The sequence below is a fragment of the Pteropus alecto genome, unplaced genomic scaffold, assembly GCF_000325575.1.
Source record: "Pteropus alecto unplaced genomic scaffold, ASM32557v1 scaffold21, whole genome shotgun sequence".
Classification (NCBI taxonomy): Eukaryota; Metazoa; Chordata; class Mammalia; order Chiroptera; family Pteropodidae; genus Pteropus; species Pteropus alecto.
Window position 1 is genome coordinate 2,663,852 of NW_006436282.1, and position 24,070 is coordinate 2,687,921.

A 24,070-nucleotide genomic window follows, 5' to 3' on the forward strand; every position below is an offset into this window, starting at 1 on the left:
TTTCTCAGTTGGAAAAAAGTTTGTAGATACATGAAATTATAGCTATCCTTTCTTTCTCTTCATAATTTCCTGCTGTTATCATTTCAAGCATTGTACAAATCGCCAAAGGCTTGTTAACTGTTCTCCCTGATTTCAATCTCTCCCTTGAATCAGCCCTCATTCTTACCCCTAATAGAAGAAGGTAATAGCAGTTTTCAAATATATGAAGGGCTATCAGAAAAAGGAATTGACTCATTTTGTGTAACTCTAGTAGTACAACTAAGATCTGTGGGTAGAAATAGTAATTCTGCGTTTATCATGTCCCTCTCCTCTTCAGAAACTTCAGGGGACCTCCATTCGTTGAGGAATCTAAGCTCTTTATCCTGGTATTAAAAATCTTTCATCATCAGATCTTATCACTTACCTCTCCCTGGGTTCATGCTGTGGTGCAGTCATACCAGTGTAGTCATCATCCGTCAAATGTGACTTGTGAATTATTTTTTTGTGCTTTTTCTCTGCCATTTTTTTCTCTGTTTAAAATACTCTCTTCTGTTTAGAACCTACTTATCTTCAAGAACATATTTCAGATTCTTTTCCCTCCAAGAAGTCCTCCTTGACCTCACTGTCTCCTGGTTATCTCTTCTTCCTTGTGCACTTATCATTCATACCACTTTTTTGACTTTAGGTTAAGAGATCATTCTACTTTGATCTTATTTCCTCATTCACTTTGCAAAAATCTTGATTTTAAAATGGGATCTTTAGCTGCCTTTGTTCCCTCAAATTATTTAAACTGGGTCTTAAGTGATTGAAATTATGTAACGTGGGATCTTAATCAATTGAAATGTAAGGAAAAAAGTCTTTCCCCAATTTTAACTTATTAAAAGTAATTTTTGAATTCCTCCAAATATATTTTATGTGGGTAGTTCTTTATAAGGTATTAATATAAAAACAGGATCCAAAAACTAGACCTCTATTTTTAATAACCTGTTTTAAACTAAAGGTTTAAAATCTGTAGCATTCTGTATTTCTTATTCATTGATGACTGAGCTACCACATTCAGTGGTTACTAAACTTTATTTTTAAAAACATATCTGAAAAATTAGTAAACTTAGTTTGAATTTTTCTGACTACTAAGCACAGATCTGGAAGGGGTTGTTGGAACTTTTGTCTTTAAAGAGCCAGGAAGGGGAAACATAAGCTAGTGGCGATGAGAAAAGTAAAACAAATTTGAGTGGTGGTTATTTTTTAAGTATTAGAGATCAAGATTTTTATTTAATTCCTGAAAATGTACATGAAATCGGTGCCAGTGTTTGGATATGAATCGAAATCACACAATGAAGTTCTGTGACTTTACCCACACTTACAGAGAATCATTTTTCTCTGACCTCTTAGCCTGCTTTATTTCATTAAACTGAATTGCTATACCTGAGTTTATGAACTAATGGTACTAATGAAGACCCTGTTAATATGCAATTTTTAACATACTAGAGACCTCGTAATACAAATATTTTAATGCGATAATTTCCAGGGATATATATGTTTTTCAATCCTACATCATTTATATGATTTAAAGCATATTAGGCCACTGTGAAGAAGTGGTCCAGCTCAAACTAGGCTGGTTCCTGGGATAGCTATAATTTCAAAGCCTTGATAAATTATTATTTCCTTCATTTTACTGACATCACTTAGTTTAAGTCCTGACAGTGAGCACTGTGCCTTTATCATGTTAATTACTTTTATCAATTATGAAAAGGACTCACAAGACTCATAGTTTGTACTCAGAAATGATTACACAGGGTAACGGTGGGAGAAAGATAAGCATCAAAGGGGTGGGTGTGGGGGACTCAGACATACCCTTTTTTATCATCCATCCACTGGGTCTCCTGGGACTTGTTCATCTCCAAATTTTAAACCACCATGCACATGTTCATGAAGCACTTTGGTAGCAGGAAGCCCCAAGTCTTTGTGTGGTAGGGGTCTCTCATAGTGCTGGTCATGTAGGTGCATTCCTACTACATGACCAGCTTAACCACTGTAAACCCCTAGACTCCACCAAATCCAGGTACAAGTAATAAATACAATTATTATCACCAAACAGTTTTGATAGGCTGGTATGTCTTGCTTGAAACAACTCATGGACCCATGTTTGCAAAGTATCATGTATCCCTGATTAATACATTTCATAGCTTTATAAGCATTTGGTCTATCTAGAATGGCTCTAGATTAACTCATGCTATATAATACATTTGCATAACACATTTACTTTAGATTCCTTCTGACTTTTGACTTTGGATTCATGCTATTTAGTATGTCTTTATTATATATTTTAGTGTTACCTGGTAAAAACCTAGGAAGAAAATTTTAGCAGTTTTTTAAAAACCTTTAATGTGTTTGGTGGTTGATAGTAACTTTCCAAGTGTAATATAGTTTAAAAGTTAGAATAAAGTTTTATTCTCATTGTCATATCCTGTATTATGTAAAAAATAATTTAGGTAGTTTAGATTCAGTTCATTTGAATAAGCAAGTTCATCTACCTATTCACAATTATATATATATATATACATGTATTAACACATACTAAATTATGCTTTTCTTGGAGATCCTGAAAAGATCCTTATGTTTGTTGGCCCATGTTTAGTTATGGAGAAAATAATTTTAAACTTGAAATTATAAAGTTATTAGAAAAAAATAACAGGAAGTAGTTCAAAAGATGAAAATCACTGGTATACCTATAGAAAGAAAGTAGGAATCACTAGATATTTATAGACTAAATCAAAGTTATATAAAACTACCTTTCCTTTATTTTTGGATATGGAATTTAGTCTTATGTGATGGCTTTTTTTTTTTGCCAGAGATGTCCCAAATTAAGACATTTGGTTCACTCTGTTGTGTTTTATCTTTGCGGCTAAGAGGAAAAATGTGTTTTGGGTTGTAGTGTAGGTAGCAGATAGGTAAAATCATAGAAGACTTTTCTATTACAAGCTATAAATAATATTTAATATATTCATTGATATTAATTTCTGCTCTTAGTACCAGGAAATATTCTCTTTCTCTATAACTGCCTTTTTTTTTACATGAAGCCAGACTTCGTGGATTCAGATTCTGGCTTAACCACTTGTCAGATGTCTGAGTTTATGGAAATGTTTAAATCTCCCTCTGCCTCAGTTTCTTCATCTATAAAATGAGCATCATGATAGTACCTAACCCATAGATTTGTGCTGAGTATTAAATGAGTTAATACATGTTATGTATTTAAATGAATGCATAGAAAAAGTTAGAATTAAATAAAATACTAGCTATTAGTGTTTTCTTCTGAAATCTCTGATCACTTCTTAGATGTTCATGTAGATTGCTAGAAAACCAAGAGTCAATTTTATAGCCATTTCTAACAAAGGCACAGAATCTTATCGTGTGAATTTGTATACTAACTTTATTCTTTTGAATCCTTGTGTTTTTTAATTTTTATAATTTTCTCTATGTGCCATTTTCCTCTTTGATTGGTTAAAAATAGTTGAATAAAAGAAATGAACACACATGAACGAAAATAGTCAAATTGTTCAATAGTATAAAAATAAAAAATGAGTATTCTTTTCCTCTTACTCCATGTCTTAGTCTACACAGGAAACCATTAATAGTCTCTTCTTTTCATTCTTTTGGGGGTGCCAATATAAGTCTTGGATACGTGAAGATGAATTTAGAGTTAAAGCTTTTCAGCAAAGAAAATTTCAGTTCCAGTTTGTTTCATTGGTGAATCTTACCAAACATTAGAGGGAGAAATAACATCAATTCTGTACAAACTTTTGCAGAACATAGAAGAGGAGACGTATCTCAACTTCTTTTATAAGGCCAGCATAACCAGCATGCCAAAATCAGAAAAGGACATTAAAAGAAAAATTATTACGCATCAATATCTCTCATGAATATAGATACAAAAATCCTTAAAATTTTAACAGATCGAAGTCAGGAATATATAAAAAGGGTAATAAAATTATGGTCAAGTGACATCTTTGGAATGCATAATTGATTTAATGTTTGCAATTCAACCTATATAATTTTCCATACTAATGGAATAATGGAAAAAAATCATATGCTCATCTCTGTAGATATGATTTGAAAAAAACTCAGGAAACTTGAAATAATAGGGAATTTCATCAGTGTGAAAACTAGCATCTAAGTGAAATCTACAGCTAATACTAAATGGTGAAAGATCAAATGCTTTCCCCTTAGTTTAAAGGCAATGGAAGTATGTCCACTCTTACCACTTCTCTTCAGCGTTGCACTGGAGGTCATAGCTAGTTTAATGAGGCAAGAATAAGAAATAGATCATAAAGGAAGAAGTAAAACACTTTGTTTACAGATGATATGGTCATCGATGTAGAAAATCCTAAGGAATCTACAAAAGATGCTACTAGAACTAATAAATGAGTCAAACAAGATTATGGGAGATAGGTTGATATACAGAACTCAATTCTATTTCTATATACTAGCAACAACAAAGAATTGAAAATTCAGATTAAAATAACATTTATGATAGCATCAAAAACGTGAAGTACTTAAGAATAATCTGACATAATAAGTTGAAGATTTCAGCAAAATTCTTTTGAGACAAAATAAAGACAACCTAAATGAGCAAAGAAATAAACCATGTTTATGGATCCGAATACTCAATATTATTAAGATTTCACTTTTTCCTAAATCCGGAGATTTTTTAAAAAAGAACAAAGTTGAAGGACTTTCACTGCCTGAAAGCTACTCAAATCACAGCAGTCTCGTTTAAGCATAAAGATAGAAATATAGATTAATAGAACAGAATCAGGAGTTCCAATATAGACAGACCTAAACTGACATAAACAATTGTTTTTTGCCTAATGTAACAAAGTAAATTCAGTGGGGGAAATTATAGCCTTTTCAACAATTGGTGCTGGAATAATTGGATAACCACATTAAAAAAAAAAAAAAACTTGACCTTCTCCCATAGTCTATAAAAGTCAGCTCTAGATTGATCATAGACCTAAGTACAACAGCTGAAACCATAAAATTTCTAGAAAACAGGCAAAAATATTTATGATCTTGGGTTAATCAAGGATCTTTTAAGACACAAAAGCAAGAAACACGAAAGAAATGATAAAATAAACTGCATCAAAATTTAAAACATTTGGTTTGAAAAATACTCTTAAGAAAATTAAAAAGCAAGCTAAAGACCGAATATTTGCAAAACAATTATCTGATAAAGGATTATTATTTAGAAGACATGAAAAACTCTTATAGTTCAATAAGAAGATATATAACCCTATTAAAAATGTGCAAATCAATTAAAGAGGCACTTCACCAAGGAAGATATACAGTTAAGCACAGGAAATGCTGTTCAACATCATTAATCATTGGGGAAATGTAAATTAAATCCTCAGTGAGCGCTACTGCACACCAACTAGAGTGGCTGAAATTTAAAAGACTGATAATACTATGCATTGATGAGGATGTGGAGCAACTTTAACATTCATTCATTGCCAGTGGGGATGCAAAATAGCACAGCTACTTTACAGAAACAGTTTGGCAGATTGTTATAAAATAAAATGTACACTTACTATACCAGCCAGCAAGTCTGGCTATATACCCAAAAGCAATAAAAGTGTATATATACCCAAAGACTTATATTTGCATATTCATAGACACTTTATTCTTAATGGTTGAAAACTAAAAACAACTCAGATATCTGTTAACTGATAAATTGATATACACAAATTGTATTATATTCCATGCAATGAAATATTTCTCAGCAATACAAAGAAGCGAACTACCAATATACTCGACACCACATTTGACTCACACACGTGTTATATTGAGTAAAAGAAGCCAGACACAAAAGCCTTTGAATTGCATTTAAACTGCAAAGGCGAGAGAGGGAACATTTTTTAGGTGATGAAATGTTCTATGTTGTGGTTATTGTAGTCATTACATAACTGTATATGTATTTGTCAAGATTCATCATAGTATACAACTTAATTTTGGTGAATTTTATTGTGTATAAATTTGACCTCATAAAAACCGATTATTAAAATGTATCATAGTTATGTTTAACTTGAAAAGCACCATACTAATTATATTGATGATGATGATTTGGAAAGAAGGACCAAGTATTTTTAAGAAAGGCAGGTGTAATAAAATGAGTTTCTGTAGCAATATGTAGATTTTATTGTACCATATACTTTTATTTTAAATGTACTTTATTATTATTGATATTTTTACCAGAAAAAAAAATCTATAGAAAATTTACGTCTGGGTGCTTTTCAATATTCAAACATGGATTTACAATATAACATTTAAGAATTAATTTTTTTTTGGTCTGTAGCTTAAAGTGGAACCTTGCCTGTCTTGTTCATAAGCTCTATGTGCCTAACATAGTTAATGTACCTAGTGTTGCATAATATATTACCCCAAAGTGTAGTGACTTGAAGCAACAAACTTCTACTGTCTCATAGTTTCTGTGCTTCACTTCCCAGCTCTCTCCTGAGAGCCTCTCTGCAGTGTTGCCTCACAACATGGAAACTGGCTTCCCTAGAAGGAGTGATCCAGGAGAATAGCCAAGATGGAATCTGCCATCTTTTCATAACCTAATATCCAAAGTGACATTCCATCAGTTCTGTATTTTACTTGATAAATGTGGGTCAGCAAGTTCCCCCACACTCAAGGGAAGAGAATTGCACAAGACCTGAATATCAGGAGTCAGAGATCACTTGGATCCATCTTAGAGGCTACCTAGTATGTAGTGATCAATAACTAATTGGACAGATGGACGGACAGATGGGTAGATGGATTCATGTTATACCACAATATAATTTGTTTAATGTTGCATACCTTGTCTTAAGAATTCTGAAAATTTTGAGACTATTTAGGAAAGACTGACCAGAATAGTGCGAAGTCTAAACATTTTTTCCTTCTATATAGAAAAGTAAAGATTCTATAAACTTTTGCCTAAAAAATAGAAAACTTTAAAAACACAACTGTAAAACATTTGAACAAATAAACTCTGGAAAAGGGATTAGGTGTTCTTTTAAACTCCAGACAGCTGTTCTACCCCTGAAGGATAGCAGTTACAGCAAAGTGATGGTAGGAGAGGGAGACTACTTCTTCATGAGAAGTTTCTACTAAATGATGTTCGCTCTTCAACACCATTCACATTAAACTTTAAATGCTTTCTGGCAAGTTCATGCTCCTTATGATCAATAACTACATATTCATCTTGCTTTTGCCAGGGGGCATATGTATTTAATGACTTTGACATTGTGCCGTACTCCACTCCTAGAGGCCAGGATTTTATAGGAATTGCATTACACACAATAGAAAATAAATAAATCTGAGGATCTTAAATATCTCTCTATCCATTTTTGAAAAGGTTATAATATTCAAAAGGAAATTTAAATGAATGATAAGTGAATTTTTTATAGTTATGCACATGTTTATTTTGAATTCACACTTGGGCATTTAATTTCTAAATATGGAAGTTTTTTAAAATTTTTACTTAAAATCATTGGCATATCTGAGATTTCCATTTGAAATGCATTAAATCTTGAAATGTTTTCACTTCATTCACATCATTTTAATATGAGTTTTTGTTGCTGTCACAGCACAAGGGGAAACTGAGATTATCATTTTTTATCAAAGCGATTTTGTGATTGTGCCTAATAACAGAGGGCAGTGAGGGAATTGCCACTTGCATGGAAATCACCAATCCTTGTGGATTTCATGTTTACATTATTCCTAAGACTGTCCCCTTGCCCACAGACAAGAGGAGAAGCCACTATGGATTTGGAATCATGGGTAGTCTACCTGTTTAATCTTTTACTAGAATAACTTTTGTCTGAATAACAAGACACTCATAAATCATTTTTCAACATAACCTCTCATCATTCACAGAGAACATGTAGGATCTTTATGACTTCAGTTCAGCAAATTGTAAATGCCATTTTATAAATTGTTTATGTTTTCTTTGATAGCACACCAGTGAATTCAATAAACTAATCAAATGGATTCCATATAATCTTGTCATCTAAACTCCAAAGGGCAGTACATGGACATTCCTTGCTCCGATAATAGATGGAGTAGAAAAAATGATTTATCTGCCTTTGCCTATTATAGCTCACCTTGAGGGCCTGAGGAGGAGAAGGGGCACTTCTTAGTGAAATAATTTACATTGAAACAAGATGATCGTTTTAAACACTAGAAACAAGCCATGCTAAAAACATAAACCTTAACTGTATATTTTAGATTTAGAATTGCAATTGTATGTCAATTATAATCTTAGAAAATACCTAATTTTTAATTTAAATACCCATTGGTTTCTGTTATCTCATTCTTTATAGCAAAAAAATAAGATTGAACCATTCCTTGTTGAGCAAAAAAAAAATTAGAAAGTAAAAAGAAAAAAGATATTTTCTCAAAGGATCGTTAAGTTTAGAAACAGGCTGATTTGATTACATATATGTCACTTCAGTTGAAGATAATATCTAAAATATAAATCATAGCTGTATAAGTATCAGTTGATTTTATCACATATATTTAGAGAGACTGATTTTTGCACTTTATTGTTACATTTTTGAATATTTTAAAAATTCAATTTAAAGTGATCATGTAATCCATACTTTTGTATTTTATATGATGACTAAAATTAATATGCTCAGAGTATACTTTAGTGTGAGGATTTTTTTCTTTTTTCTGTGGTCGACTTACAAAAGCCTACTCTGTTTTCAAAACTAATGTGATTCAAATAAGAGATAATTGGGGCAGTGTATGCAGGTAGTACTTTTAAATGTACCCAACTGTATCTAGATGTTAATACATTACCTAGATAAAAACAACAGCAAATATTTATTAAACACTGTAGGCACCAGGTAATTAATTAAGCTTTTTGTATGGATTGTATAATATTTATTTGTTAAATTATTTATTTTGGACGTGGTTCCATAGTGTAGCAGTTAGCACGTCTGCTTTACATATAGAAGGTCCTGGGTTCACGCCCCAGTGGAGCCACAGTCCATGGTCTACAGCCATGTCAACCTGAATTAGCCTGATGTCTGATCTTAGAAGCTAAGCAGGGTCAGGCCTGGTTAGTACTTGGATGGGAGACCACCTAGGAAGACCAGGTGCTGTAGGCATAAATAATAATAATAAATTAATTAAATTAAATTTAAAAAATAAAATCATTTATTTTACAGATATGGAAATGAAGGAGTAGAAATATTGATATTTAAGGTCACAGAACTAGTAAGTCATGTTTATGTTTCAGTGAATTTGTCCTATCAAAGCCATTTTTCCCCTTTACAGACTCTTTTAATCCTTAAGTAATACTATCATGGCATATCCATACTGTGAATCCGTAATTGAAATAACCTTACTTTAAATTTTACATTTTCTACTGAATTCTATAAAATGTAGGTTGTACATGTACTGTATAGGATGTATTTATAAAGACAGCTTAAATATTGACCAAATATTTAAGAACATCTATAGCGAGTTAATTTTAATGTTATACATTTTTCAAATGGGAAATTTTATCAGTTTTCTCATAGTAACAATAGTGCCTTAGAGTCCTTTTTATATCTATACCATATTTTATTCTTTTATCACTCCTTTAGACATATGGAATAGATACTAATTTTAACATGAGGAAAATAAGACATAGAGAATAGCTTAGTTCCAGTTCTGGTTGTTTTCCCTGTGGACCATACTTATCAGGATAACATTCTATTATTGCAAATATGTACTATAAATTATAGTGGATTACAAGACTTTAAAGATGTATGCAGCTAGGTGCTATAACCCAACATACCTGTCTGAATGAAGGGATGTTTACTTTAACATAAAACTTTTAAAAGTGAGTTTCATGAGATGAATTGTCTTTTATATGCAATTACTAATCACTTCAAACTGTAAAGTGATTTTGAATATGAACTAATATTGTGTAAATAACGAATAATATTAAATTTGTAAGGGTACTTTCAGAAAGAAAGCCAAGTTGTGATTTTGAACAACTATGCCTTCATGATTTAAAATGCTGTTTTTTTTATGCAATATGGAACAATTCTTATTTTCTCTGAAACTTTGATTATATGTATTTGTTCCTTTTAGTTTTTGGTTTTAGCATCCATAAATAATTCTGATTTGGAATTAGGGATCATGTTTTGAGGATAGGAAGAAACTTGTACATCATATTGGAGTTTTAGTTTATTATATAATTACATAATTTTTATTGTGTAATATAATTTAGACTTAAAATTTTTTTTCTGCTTTAAAATTTCTCACAAGATCTTTAAGATTCCTTCTTTCATCTGTAAAATCAGCAGCAATGGTTTCAGCTATTTGGCAAGCGGCCCAAAACTTATCTTTTCCTCTCCCTGAACTGTGTTCAAAGTAACTTTAAAGACTTGCCTTGGAGAGGAAAGAAACTTCTCTATTCTTAGGGAAAACTCTTAAACTAAAAGAACTGACAATGTAATTCTCAAATGAGTTTAAAAAATTAATGGCTTAAATGAATGGGAATTCTAATTTTACTTTGAGTTCAGCTACTGTTTTGATTAATATGCACTTTGTACATTAATTACTTCCTTCAATCTCCTGTCAGCTTTATAGTAGATAAGTGATACTCCTTCAAACTCCACTCTATTATGCATTGAAAAAGATAAAAGATCAATCTAGATTTTACTAAAGTGTACCATCCTAGGATATGAGTTTCTTAATAATTAAGTATCCCTACACTTGATTTCTGACTTTTAAATTGTTACCAAAAATATAATGAATTCAAGATATTTCTAGATTAGTTGTACATGTTAAAGACTTTATGTATCTTCCGTCCATCATAGAAACTATAATATCTCCAAATGAATTCGCCTGTGTGTCTCTAGGTATTCAGAACTCATACTCTAGAATCATGAAACAAATTAAGAAACAAAACAAGGATGTCAACTCTTACATTCTCTTTTAAACATACACTGGAGATCTTAGCCAGTGCAATAAAGCTATAAATAAATAGGTATACAAACAAACAAAATAAATAAGTGGGAAAAGAAGAAATACAAATGTCTTTCTTCATGGTGAATATGATCTTTTATATAGGAAAATGCTATGTAATCTATAAAAAAGCTACCATGATTAATAAGTGAGTTTAACAAAGTCACAGAATACAAGTCCAGTATTCAAAAATTATATTTCTATACTCTAGCAACAATTAGAAACTGAAATTTAAAACTCAGTACCACTTACAATAACTTGACAAAAATGAAATAGAGATAAGTTTATCAAGTTATGGAAACAACCTTACACTGAACACTATAGAAAACAAACACTATAGTAAAGAAAATCTAAAGAAATGCAGAAATGCAGAAATGCAATATGTTCATGGATCAGACAGTTCAATGTTGTTAAGATGCCAGTTTTCCCCAAACTGATCTGTAAATTCATAGTAATCCCAGATTAAACATCAATGAGATTTTTAAAAGAAATTGATAAGCTGATTGTAAAATTTATATGAAAATGCAGATAACTTAGAATAGTCAAAATAGTTTAAAAATATATAAAGGAATTGGAAAATTCATACCACCTAGTTTCAGGATTTACTATAAAGTAATCGAGATAGTGTTTGTTGTATTGGCACACAGATAAATACATCAGTGAAGTAGATTGGAAAATCCAGAAATCAATCCACAAATATATGGTTGGCTGATTTTCAACAAATGTAGCTGAGTAATTGAATGGCAGTATTGAATAGTCTTTTCAACAAATAGTGTTGAAACAACTGGTTATCCATTTGGAAAATAATGATACTTTTTGATTCCATCTGTATTAAACTTACTAAATAAACGTCATGCATGAAAAATAATTTGAGGATAACATAGACTTAATATAAAATCAAAAGATTAACTCTATAAGAAGAAAAATAGGAGAAAATCTTAGCAATCTTAAATGAGGCAAAGATATCAGGAAACAAAAGGCACAAATCTTTTAAAAAGCGATAAATTGGATTTCCTTGAAAGGCAATTAAGAGAATTAAGAGGCAAAAATACAGATTGGGAGAAAAGATAAATCAAACACATACACACAATTTTTTCTAAAAAATAGGCAAAAGATTTGAAAAGACATTTAACTTAGGAAGATATACTAATAGTCAAGAAATGCATGAAAAGATACTTAAAATTATTTGTCATCAGGGTATTGGAAATTAAAACCATTGTAAGATACAACTAGATACCCAGTAAAATGGCTAAAATTTTAAGACAATACTAAGTATTGGTGAGGAGGTAAAGCGACTTCAACTTTCATGCATTGCTAGGACTATAAAGTTGTGCCACCACTTTGAAAAACAGTTTGACAGTTTCTTTAAAAGTTAAACATACATTTAACATATGACATCAATTCCACTATTACTTATTTGTCTAAAGGAAATGAAAATTTATGTCCCCACAAAGACTTGCACTTAAATGTTTATGGTAACTCTGCTCATCATATCCAAAATCCAACCCAAATACTTATCAATGGAAGAATAGACAAACCAAATATAGCACATCTGGTACAATACTTTTCAGTGTGATAAAAAAAGAATGAATTAGTGATACTCGAAACAACATGGATAAATCTCCAAAACATTATAATGAGCCAAAGAAGCCACTTTTTGATTCCATCTGTATTAAACTGTAGAAAAGATAAATATATGAATCCAGGATGAGGATAATTTACTAGAAAGGGAAATAGTATATTTTGGGTTGATGAAAATGTTCTATATCTTTATTGATGTGATGATTACAGGTTTATACATTTGTTAAATTTGTTGACCTATACATTTAATAGATATACTTTATCATGTGTGAATTATACCTGAATAAAGATAAAAATGTTAGTATTTGCAAGTGCTATTTATAGTCGATTCCCAAAGGAAAATAACTCAAGTGATAAATGAACATCCAAACATAATATCAAAGTAAGTACTGTTTGAAACTTAATAAAATTTCTTAAAAGACAAATACTAACATCTAAATATAAAAATTTGGACCTTTAGTGTGTTTGTACAAAGAATGCTGGAGTATTTCATTTAAAATATAATTGAATACAGCACTATCATAGGAAAGCATCAAGTATAGAGACAACTAAGAGTCACATTCAAAATAATGATGTTAAATGATATATGGAAATAATATGGATACTTATTGTTTGTATTTTTAGAAAATAGAACCATATATCAGTGCGAAAAGATATTAAGTGAATATTAATTTGTTGAGCAAAGCACGTAGTGTTAATGAGGATTTATCATAAGTGACTATAGTTTGCAATAAATTACCTCCCTGATTTTTTATTTATACTTTTTTTTCTTACAGGAATTAGTATCAACATATGTACCTTAGTTCCTTTATTACTTGAAGCCACATCTTTCCTCATACCATCTCTTCCAAAAAGTGAATTAATTCACCACCTTTTTTTTATATTTTTATTTTAAAATCAAAATGACTACATTTGTTTCCCTCTTCTTTCTTACCTCCAAAGTTACTGTAACTTAGCAAACAGTGCCTCTCTCTATATATAATTTACCCACCTAAGGTATGCTATACCTCAAAAAGTTTTGAAGCACTTTTTGCATTATAAAGAGAACATTATTGTGGAAATGATTCTTGAGTTCAATGGTACAGGAAATTATGAGTTTGCTTCCATATGTAGGGCATCAAAAAATGTGTAAAGTACTGTAGAATGTATTACATCTGTTTTGTTTTCTCCCAAGGTAATAATTTTTAATGATCCTTTACTTTTTCTCTTTCTTTTCTTTTGGGCTCTGTCTGCAAAAAATCACTCTAATTGCTCAGCTAACCTCTCCTGCCACCCAGGCCTACCATTTAAAGCAGAAGTCCCCAAGCCCTCAGGCCACAGACCAGAACTGGTCTGTGGCCTGTTAGGAACCAGGCCACACAGCAGGAGGTGAGCGGTGGGCTAAGTAGAAGAGCAAAGCTTCATCTGTATATACAGCCGGTCCCCAGCATCACCGCCTCAGCTCCACCTCAGATCATCAGGCATTAGATTTTCATAGGAGCACCAGTCCCTGGTGCCACAAAGGTTGGAGACAACTGATTTAAAGTATATAGATGATATTTTCTTTTTGAGGCTCGAGGGACCCTGATGAGATATCAAGCTTGGTTATTTTTCTTAGCACTCCTTTTTATGGGAGAATCTAACTGTATTAGTTTTCTTTACCTTTCCTATAGATTTGTTATTGGGCGAGAAAAACCAGGACAAGTGAGTGAGGTTGCCCAGTTGATAAGCCAGACGCTGGAACAAGAAAGGCGCCAGAGAGAGCTGCTTGAGCAGCATTATGCCCAGTATGATGCCGACGATGATGAGGTAAGTAGTCCTTGCCAACACTCTTTTCTTACGTTTTTTCTCCTCACATGGCTACTTTATAAAACTCTCTTTACTGTATAACAACAGTATGATAGGTTCTTTGCAGTTTCTCAAGGAGAATGTGTCTACGTTCAACCTCATGGAAAAATAATATTACTTGCATTTGGTATTCACTTATGAGTCAAGTAATGATAGCCTATTTGTGGTATGAAAACTTTATAATTAAGGAGTCATCTTTTACCACACCTTTAAAAGAAGTCCATTGAAACAAAAAAGGGTAAAAACACCAAAATGTGAATAGTAGCTGTCTTTCTTGTTGGAATTAGGTGATTTTCTCTCTCTGCTTTATGTTTTTTTTCATTTTTTCCCAAATTTTCTATAGTAAGCATATAATGCTTTTCCAAAAAAAAAAAAAATCAGTAAACATTTTGTGTGAAAAAGCACATGCATACATACACAAATATACACTAAAAAGTACTAAAAATTGCTAAGTGTATTCAGGGTTTTCTTCTTTTCCAGGAAGAAAAGGTTCTTTGGATCTGCTCACTGTGATTTGTGCTAACATAATGCAGAACAAAGCTTTTCCACCAGCACATATTCCATAGAGTAGATACATATTGGAGTAATTTTGCATCCTGTTCTCTGCAGAAGATCAAGTAAATGAATAGAAGCTAACCCCCAAGTGAAAACGGCTGTCCAGAACCCTTGTGTGCTGTAATATAATACAGATGCTGGGCTAGTTCTAATGTAAATGCCAAACATACATTGATATAATGAGACAACATGCTTTATTTTAAACATGCATGTGTTTCATATCGGCACGTCAAAAGATTCATCAACAATTTAGTTGTAGTAGTTTATACTCCATAAACATAGTAAATATTCAGGTAAAATAAATATTCTTTATACCAGCTGATAGGACAGCGCAACTTCATATGTTCATCCTCTGCTCTTCTGAATATATTCTTTGTCCAGAACTTTTTTGGTTTCTAGCCAGTATGTAGTGAAGATTAATAAACAGACATTCAAATATTTTTCATGTATTTTTAGTCTGGAATGTTTAACCCAAATGTATATTAATCTTTCATGTGCTCGTTGTATAATGAGGATGTATTCTCCACTTATAGCAGGAAATTTAAAATGGTGCATCAGTTAACGTTTGATCAAAGAGTAAACATTAGAAAGTCTTCACATGAATTAGTTTCTTAGAAGTCTATTTAGTTGATTTAGTTTTTCACTTGTAGAGTTCATTTGAAATGGCGAGGATTTTTCATTATAGTGAGATATTATATAGGAAAGTGTGATCTTGGATTTAGAAACTAAAAAAGTGATTTCCTCAAATATTTGAACTTTCATCTTACCTAGTTTTCGATTCTCTGAGCTAGTATTTTAGTTTATCAGAGATACTGATTTGCTTTGGCTGCAAGCCTATTTTAGGATTGTGGAAACGTCCTCTGCCAATATGGTTTTTACCTGCTTACCCTGCTAGAAAGAATTTGGATCTGAGGTTCAGGGGAATGTGGGTGACATCAGGTGGTGGAAGGTGAGGAGGCCAAGCTTTTCAATCTCTGCGGGTCTCAGTGTCTCTGGCTGTAATGCACAGAGATTGGGCTAAATTTCTAAATTCCTTCCCACGTTTATACTTAGGAGAACATCATGTGGAATTTTTATTTTTCTTTTGCTGGTTTGTAAGGAAGGAAGAATTGATTGTCGCCTGAGCAGATATTTTCAGGGGTAAGGGCTGGGGTGGGGATAACTAAATATTCAGTGTCAGGTAATTAGCAAGTTGCCTTTCTCATATGATTTTATATAAACTTAATAAAAAATATTCTTTTTTTTCCCCCTAGAAATGCAACCACTGAGGTTTTTTTCTAGTGGTTCAGCTAGTAGCTGGCAGGTTTAGAATGCGAGTAAGGTCTTCCTGGCTCCAAAGCCTGGACTCTCCAACACACTTCTCTTTTTGAATGGAGTGGACTGTTGAAAGGCTCTGTCTGTGTTCAGGCACACACAGAATAACTGGGTAACAGGAGACATTGGAAAGAGGATTCCTGTTTTGTGTGATGGAGTTTCTTGTAATACTTAGGTTCTGTGATTCTTTGTTCTGTATTTCTAATAATAGAGTAACTGAATACTTGGAGAATTTTTTACTCTAGGCAAATACTTAATCCATAAGTGTCCTGAAGATAGGGCTTAAAGGGAAGAATCATTGAATATACAAATATTTTACCCCCCAAAATAGAGTTTAGCTTCAGTTTAAACTTCTGTCAGCCAGTTGGAGAAATAGAAATCAGGTGCTTGTTCCTGTGTTACTCCAAATAATCTTCACTTTATTGAACTGGTCAAGGAACTTTTTCCTTTGTCTTTCTTTCTTGATCCTTTCTGACTTAAGTTTCTCCCTTTCTTGTGTATTACCACCTTCTGGACAAAATGTGCCCAGCTAAAACCAACTGTTCATTTTCTGTGCATAGAAGAGAGGAAAACTGTACAAATGATGAAAATCCACTCCTGTTTAAACACTTTAATTTACCTACTTGACTTAAATTCATTTTTTTACTAATGCTACCAAGCATTTTTAAAGTGATTTGAGTTTTATGTCTCTATTTTTTGTTTGCTGTCTCTCTCTGTTAATAAGAAGTAAAATATCCAAAAGACATAATAGAAATCAAGAGAACCAACACTAGTTATCCCATGGGTAAATAGTCCTTGAAAAATTTAGTTAATTTGATATGTAATTAAGTAATTTATTGATTTACATATCTTTTTTAACCTTTAATTTTGGAATTAATCACTTGGTTTTTCACTTTTCTTATCATTTATATAATCATCTTGTGGTTTCAAAGTTAGAATCATTTTTATTTGACAGTATCCCCTGTGACATTCTCTGGGTCAGCCAGGAAAACCTATAATTAAATGCAGAACAGCCAAGTTCATCCAGCTAGTTTCCAGAGCCAGCACTTAGATCAGCATCGTTTACTGAAAAATAGATAGCTTCTGGTTTTGGTCAAATCATCCAAAACTTGGAACTTGTCACACTGACAGAGGGGAGTTAGTTGCTTGAATTGCCTATAGGGAAAACATTGCTATGTGAGAAATATATCCTGAAATTATAGAAGTACAGTTGTCCTCTATCAGAACCATATTTAGGATTAAGAATACCATATCGTGTATTGTGTACGCTTAGATATATCTGTTTTAATGCTTTAGGAAATTATAAGTCATACTCCAAAAGAATTTAAAATATGCAGATAAACTCCAAATTCAATTTCTGCATTTTGGGATCTTTTTTTTCTCCAAGTATTTAAATTAAAAGAGTTTAAAACTAGCAAATGGCCAATTCAATTTTAAGTTGCATTCCTGTTTTTTTTCATTCCCATAAACATTCTGATTAAAAAATACAAAAATGTTAAATGGCTCTGCCCAAAGGCCAAAAAAAAAAAAGGGGAGGATCTTGTAAAGAAGAGGGAGATATAAATCTAAACAATTGAAATATTTTAAATGTAGATTTGTGATAAGTGATTGCATTTCTGGATTTAATAGAATTATTGTTCATTTCTTTTTCTTTCTTTTTTTTCCTTTTTTTAAACACTCTGAAAGGTAACCATGGAGGATTTCAGTAAACCCCTCAGACAGTCAGGACTATCCCACGAAATTCTGGGGGTATGGTAAATTTTTCAACTAGACTTTCAATAACAAATTAAATCTGTCATACTTCACAACAGTCAATGTTTGGCCTTTGAGTGGTGGGGATGACGTAATTCTGGTATATGTTTTGTGTACTGTGGCTCATGTACATATATTTTGGGTAGCTGTTTCTATCAACAAGCATTTTGCAATGTGAAACGCTATGGGCTCAGACTGGAAATAAAGTATGAACTGGTACTCTACCACTTTCTTGAGTTAGAAAATACATATGGTTGTTCACATTGACATGAGCTATATTACACATGCACTTTTAAAATTATGATATTTTGCTTTTGCTTCTTTATATATCTTTTTTAAATGTAATATTTATTACATTTTAAAGTCTAGATTATATGTGGCATTCCAAAGTCTCTTTAGGCAGTAGTTCATAATACTGTTAATCATCACTCTAGAAATGGAGGCCCTTTTCTTAAAATATAATGTAATCTTTCATAATTTGTTTTCATTACTGGAAATGAATATCATTATAACTATGCCATGACAACATTAATTTTTTAGAATCTTTTAAAATATTGAATACAGTTTAGAGCAACTACCTACATGGGTATGCATTTTTATTGCTTGTGTTAACATGTAATAATTAGAGGAAAAAAATGGAAAAAAATAATGGTTTTGCCTGAGTGTTAAAAGATTTACAAGAATAAAATTTTTATATGATAAGCATTAAAGGGATAACATTATATTTGACTCATGCTGTTTGCTGTTTGAGGCTGAAAACAGCTTGTGTTGCGTGAACAAGAGATTGCATTTATTATGGATAGTCTTTTAATAATGTAAATTGACTTTATGCTGTGTTTATAATGTTGAGAAACAAAGAGTAGGGGCATTTTCTTAGGTCTCAAAAGTGTGTGTTACAGCAGGCACTGGAACTTTAGTGTATTTTTTTATTCTTTATCACAGGCTACTCTTTTTAGTGAGGGAAAAAGCCTTCTTTAATTTTTGTTGTCAACTATTTTAGAACACTGCGGCTGAATTGCAAGAAGTGTCTGGCAACTGCAATAACAATAACAACTATTTCCTTAAGGTTTGTTTTCTGATGGAAAATACTTATCTGTACCTTTCTGCTTCATGTGTGAAATTAAATATTCTTTGTCTTATTAACTAGCTCTATGCTTGGAAGAACTTCTCTAGCACTGTGTGTTTTGTATGTTGAATAATAGTTGGAAAAATTACCATTTGAAAAATAATACTTTTGAAATCACATATTTTAGGTGCAGATTCTGCAATTTGGACTTACTTCCTAATATTTAACCATGGGTGTTTTTAACCCCTAACACTTTAAAAATTTTGTAATTTATATTAAAGGGGAAAGAAAGGTATCCAACAGCAGGGCTGTATGTTGTTTGTACAATACAGTGTACACAGTGATTTATATTGTCTTTAAATCCAGTGACTTTTTTTTAAGAAAAGAATTTTTTGATACAAGTTCTTAATTTTTTTCAAAAATTGAATGCATGTATCCTTAAATTATCATAGTACTTTTTTGCGCGATTTATATGATACACATACCAAAACGTCGAAAAAGGTATTACACTACAAATAAAATAATTCTATCTTTAGCTGCCAGTAACAGAGATAGAGGAGCTTAAAAATGGAAATCAGATATATTTAAAAGGGAGACTGGCTTATGGTAATTAGAGGGGACTGAAGAATAGGAGAAATAAAAAGTAGTTTTTACTTGTTTACAGATTCCAGTTTTGACTGTATCTTTAAAATCTTAGAATTTAATGATATTGTTTGGTTTGCGATCCTTAAATCTACGATAGTGATTACTGTCATTGAAACCCAAAATCATAAGGTGCTTAAAAACATTCATTTGAAGACTAATAATATCCATGCTTGTTCTAACCTAAATAATGTACAGGCGCACGCACGCACACACACACGCGTGCACTTTCCCTAGGAAGTGGATATCCTCCTCTGCTTGTAAGGTCCTCTTTAGAAATAGTATTTGTATGTAGAAACATTATAACATTAAGCACAGACCAGAAGATGAGTATTGTCAACGGGAAATAGAAGTTAGAATAGAAACCTTCGCCTAAATAATGTCATCTTCTTGTAGCTCATTTTCTTTATTTTATTTTATCATAATTCAAGTGATTTGAATGTGTTTTCTTCCAACTACCACATTGTGGTGATATTTATTCATGAACCAGGTATAAAAAAATAAACTATCAAATTCTTACATGCGATTAAATTCTTCTGAGTATAGACTTTGTACTTCCTAAAAACCATGCTAGAACAATTCTGTATTACAATGATCAACTACAGAGTTTGCAGTGTGAAACAGATGTCGTAGAAACAAACACAAATGGCAATATTTTTTCGACTTTAAAAATATAAGTTGAGTATACGTTTTTTCTTGTTTATCAAAAATCCTGAAATGCTAAAAGGCACAGTAAGAAATGGGCCTTACTTGCCTGAGAAATGCCAGCTTTCCAGTGGGCCACAGGGACCCTGCGGTTTCCCCATGCCTTTGCTCCACCTCCTGTGTTCTCTACCTTGAATGCCATACTCTGCACTGACTCTTGGTTGCCCTTGTGTGCCCACTAGTCTTGTTCACCTTTCTGGGCTCTGGTTTCATCTATCTCCTCCACAAACCTTCTTGGATTCTCTCACCTGGGCCGGGGGCCCTTTTGTTATGTGTCAGTAGCATTGCGTGTATCTCTCCTTATCATTATTTACCCATAAATTTCCCCCACCAGCTGGTAACCTCTTAATGATAGGTTTCAAATAGCTGGTTGATTGTTTATACATCCATAGATGAGCACATCTATAGATGAGAGGAATCCAAGATATTGAACCAAATCGAGTCACTGAAAGAATGTTAAGATGAAAATTGGAGAGTAGAGTTAAATAAGAATGAAATTTAGTTGGGACCATAATCTGAGCCAATAAGGGAAGAATGGCACTGAATGCAGGAGTAAAGGGAATGCCAAACCTAGTAAGATTAGAGATTGGAGATAAAGGTCTGAAAGCATAATCTGTACATTTCATCAGCAATAAAAACTAAATAGTGACCCGACCAAGGACTAATGGCCTTATCATGGAGGTTTGTCAGCTCTGATAAGGGCTCTGTTTACTTTAAACTGATAGTGATGCTACTAAGGGCAGTGGTAAAAACTCTTAATTGATTTCTGGAATTTCAGCGCTTAAAGGAGTTTTAAAGATTATTTTACTGACATAAAATAAAATATGCAGCTCTTAATTGTACAATTTGATAGTTTTTATTATATATTTCAAATATTAAAAATTAATGAGTAATAATTTTTATACAATAAAATGCACTAATTTTAAATGTGTTTAGATTAATAGTTTGATAAATAGTCACCACAATCAAGATATAGGACATTTTTATTACCTCAAATAGTTAGTTCCCTTCCAGAACTGTAGTTACTCTCAGCCCAAAACAACCATTCAATTTACTTTCTAACATTATAGACTAATTTTATCAATCTAGAGTTTCATTTGAATGAAATCATAAAGTCATACATTTTTATGTCTGACTTCTTTCACTTTTCATAATGTCATATTTATCCTGTGTTCTATATATTAGGATGATACCTTAAATAGGTATTGCTTTGACTTATAGTAGACAAAGCTCAGGGCCCACCCAAAATGGAATGTCTAATTAGAGAATTCAGCATAAAGCCAGAACCCCATGGACATCACTGCTGTATAAGAGGAAAATAAATCTAATCTTCTACCTCAAGTACTGCATGGGAAAATAGTGTCAGGGAAGAAAAAATTTTCTGTGGGAAACTGATCATTGCAGCCAGAGTTTATGCTACCCTTCAGGAGGAAAAAAAAAAAAAAAAAACCAAAAACATATCTTTTCTTGAGGCACTCAACCATCAATCAAAGCCTAAACGTAAAAGTTTCAAGAAATACAAGCTTAACAATTTCAAAGTACAAAATTCACAGGGAATTAAATCACCATAAGTAACAAACAGCAAAAGAAAGAGTGGGAGAGGGAGGAAGGGAGAAAGAAAGAAGATAGAAAGATAAGATCCAATTTATTTTATCGGTTATATCAAACTGGAACAGATATCTCCAATTGCATGTAACTGATTCCAAAAGACACAATATGAAAGTAGTACAACTCTGATACCAGGAAATCAGTAAATAAAACCTTAAGAGTATGAGATATATAAGGTAATGAGGTTTAACCTTGGTACCAAATCCAAATAATGATGAAAAAGATGATTTATAGAACCATTCTAGTCATAAAAATTATGCAAAAAGAAATCCTCAACAAAATATTAGCAAATCATCTCTAATAACATGTAAAAGAGATTATGGCCACATTGCGTTTTGCCAATAATGCAAGTATGGTTTAACATTTGAAAATCAGTTACTACTTGGATTTGACATTGTACTGGAAGACAGGAAGAATTACAAGAAGTACATTGGAAAGGAAGAAATAAAACTGTTACTATTCACAAATGATGGCATCGTCTATTTAGAAAACCTCGAATATACCTACAGATAAATTATTAGAAATAATATAAGATTTTAGTAAGTTTGCTGGATACATAATTAATATAAAATATAATATCTACTTGAATATGTCTAGAGAGGGAAAATATAATTTATAAGTGACCTTGGTAAAAGGCAAGACCTTGCCTAACAAAAGATAGGCAGACCTTCATGGAGGAGAATAAATTTTATTGAAATATATTAAAGAAAGCTTATATAAAAGGACAAATAAAACTCACTCATGGATTAAAAGACTCAATAGCTTAATTGAGTCAACTTTCTCTAATTTATACATTCAATGTAACTCCAGCAAAAATAATTCTAAAGAATTTTAAAAGAGAATTTAGCAAGCTATTGCAAAAATACGTATGAAAGAAAAATGCTCCAGAACTAACCATGACATTTCACATGTCTTGAAAGAGAGATATTTGTTATTAAAGTGCAGCAATTTAGACCCTGGAGCAAAAGAATGGAATGTTGGCCACACAGCCTAGAAACAGACCCTCACATACATGAAAATTTGGTTTGTGACATCAATAGCACTCTAGATGAGCTGAGAAATGTCAGACTTTCCAATGAAGGAAAAATGCTGAAATTGCAACTCCCATCTCAATCTGTACCCAAAAGTTCATTCTAGGTGGATTGACTAATTAAATGCAAAAGCAAAACTATAAAATTTAGAAGACAGTGTAGAAGAGTATATTTATGACCTTAGTGTAAGAAATGGTTTCTTAAATGAAACACTTAAGAAATCTTGCAAAGCCATAAAGGATTGAGAAAATTGACTACATTAAAATTAAAAATCTTTGTTCATCAAAAGAATACCTTTACAAAAGCAAAAAGACAAACTAGAAGCTGGAAGAAAACGTTTGAGAAAGAAATAACAAAATGAATTATATAAAAAGTTCTATGAGCCAATAATAAAAGACCACATATAGGCAGCCATTGGCTTGAACAGTCATGTCGTAAGAGAGGAAAAGTCAGTGGCCAGTGAATATATGAAAAGATGCCCAACCATTTTAGCAATCAGGATGTGAAAATTAAAAATGAAATAAAATATTTCATACCTACTGAATTAATTTAAATTGGGTATTTTAAGTTTTGGTGAGGATGTGGTGTAAAAGGACCTCTTATTCTCTGCACATGGAAATATACATTGGTTCATCTGCTTTGAAAAAGTTTGGCATTATATAGTAAATTTACTCAATTATATTTCTTAGTAAACACTTAGTAAAAGTTAGGTACATGAGCTATAAGAACATGTATAATATTCTTATAATAGAAAAAATTGGATACAACTGACATCTTTGTCAACAATAGAATGGGTAAATATATTGTAGTATATTTATGTAGTGGAATAATATACAGAAATTGTTTCAGCAATTCATAACAAGTGGTGGAATCTAAGGAGCATACTATTCACAGCAAAAGGCACAGAAGAATACAAACTATGATTTCATTTATATGAAGTTTAATTAAAATTATGTAAAAATAAACGACATTGTCTAGTTATACTAAAATACAATAAAACTAGAGA

The 24,070-nt window shown here is 31.9% G+C and overlaps 1 protein-coding gene and 1 pseudogene across 7 annotated transcripts in view; both read left to right on the forward strand.

Annotated features, from left to right (window-relative positions):
• PPP1R9A (protein phosphatase 1 regulatory subunit 9A) overlaps positions 1-24,070 on the forward strand; it is a 262,671-nt gene that overhangs the window by 156,858 nt on the left and 81,743 nt on the right. For 3 of the 7 annotated variants that reach the window (XM_015589385.2, XM_025046923.1, XM_025046925.1), the window contains exons 6-8: positions 14,217-14,352; positions 17,947-18,009; positions 19,013-19,078. In XM_015589385.2, coding sequence (XP_015444871.1) covers positions 14,217-14,352; positions 17,947-18,009; positions 19,013-19,078 — 265 coding nt within the window. The remainder of the gene's footprint in view (positions 1-14,216; positions 14,353-17,946; positions 18,010-19,012; positions 19,079-24,070) is intronic. The other 4 variants (XM_015589386.2, XM_015589387.2, XM_025046926.1 and 1 more) reach the window with 2 other exon arrangements.
• Positions 9,016-9,131, forward strand: LOC112479949 (annotated as a pseudogene).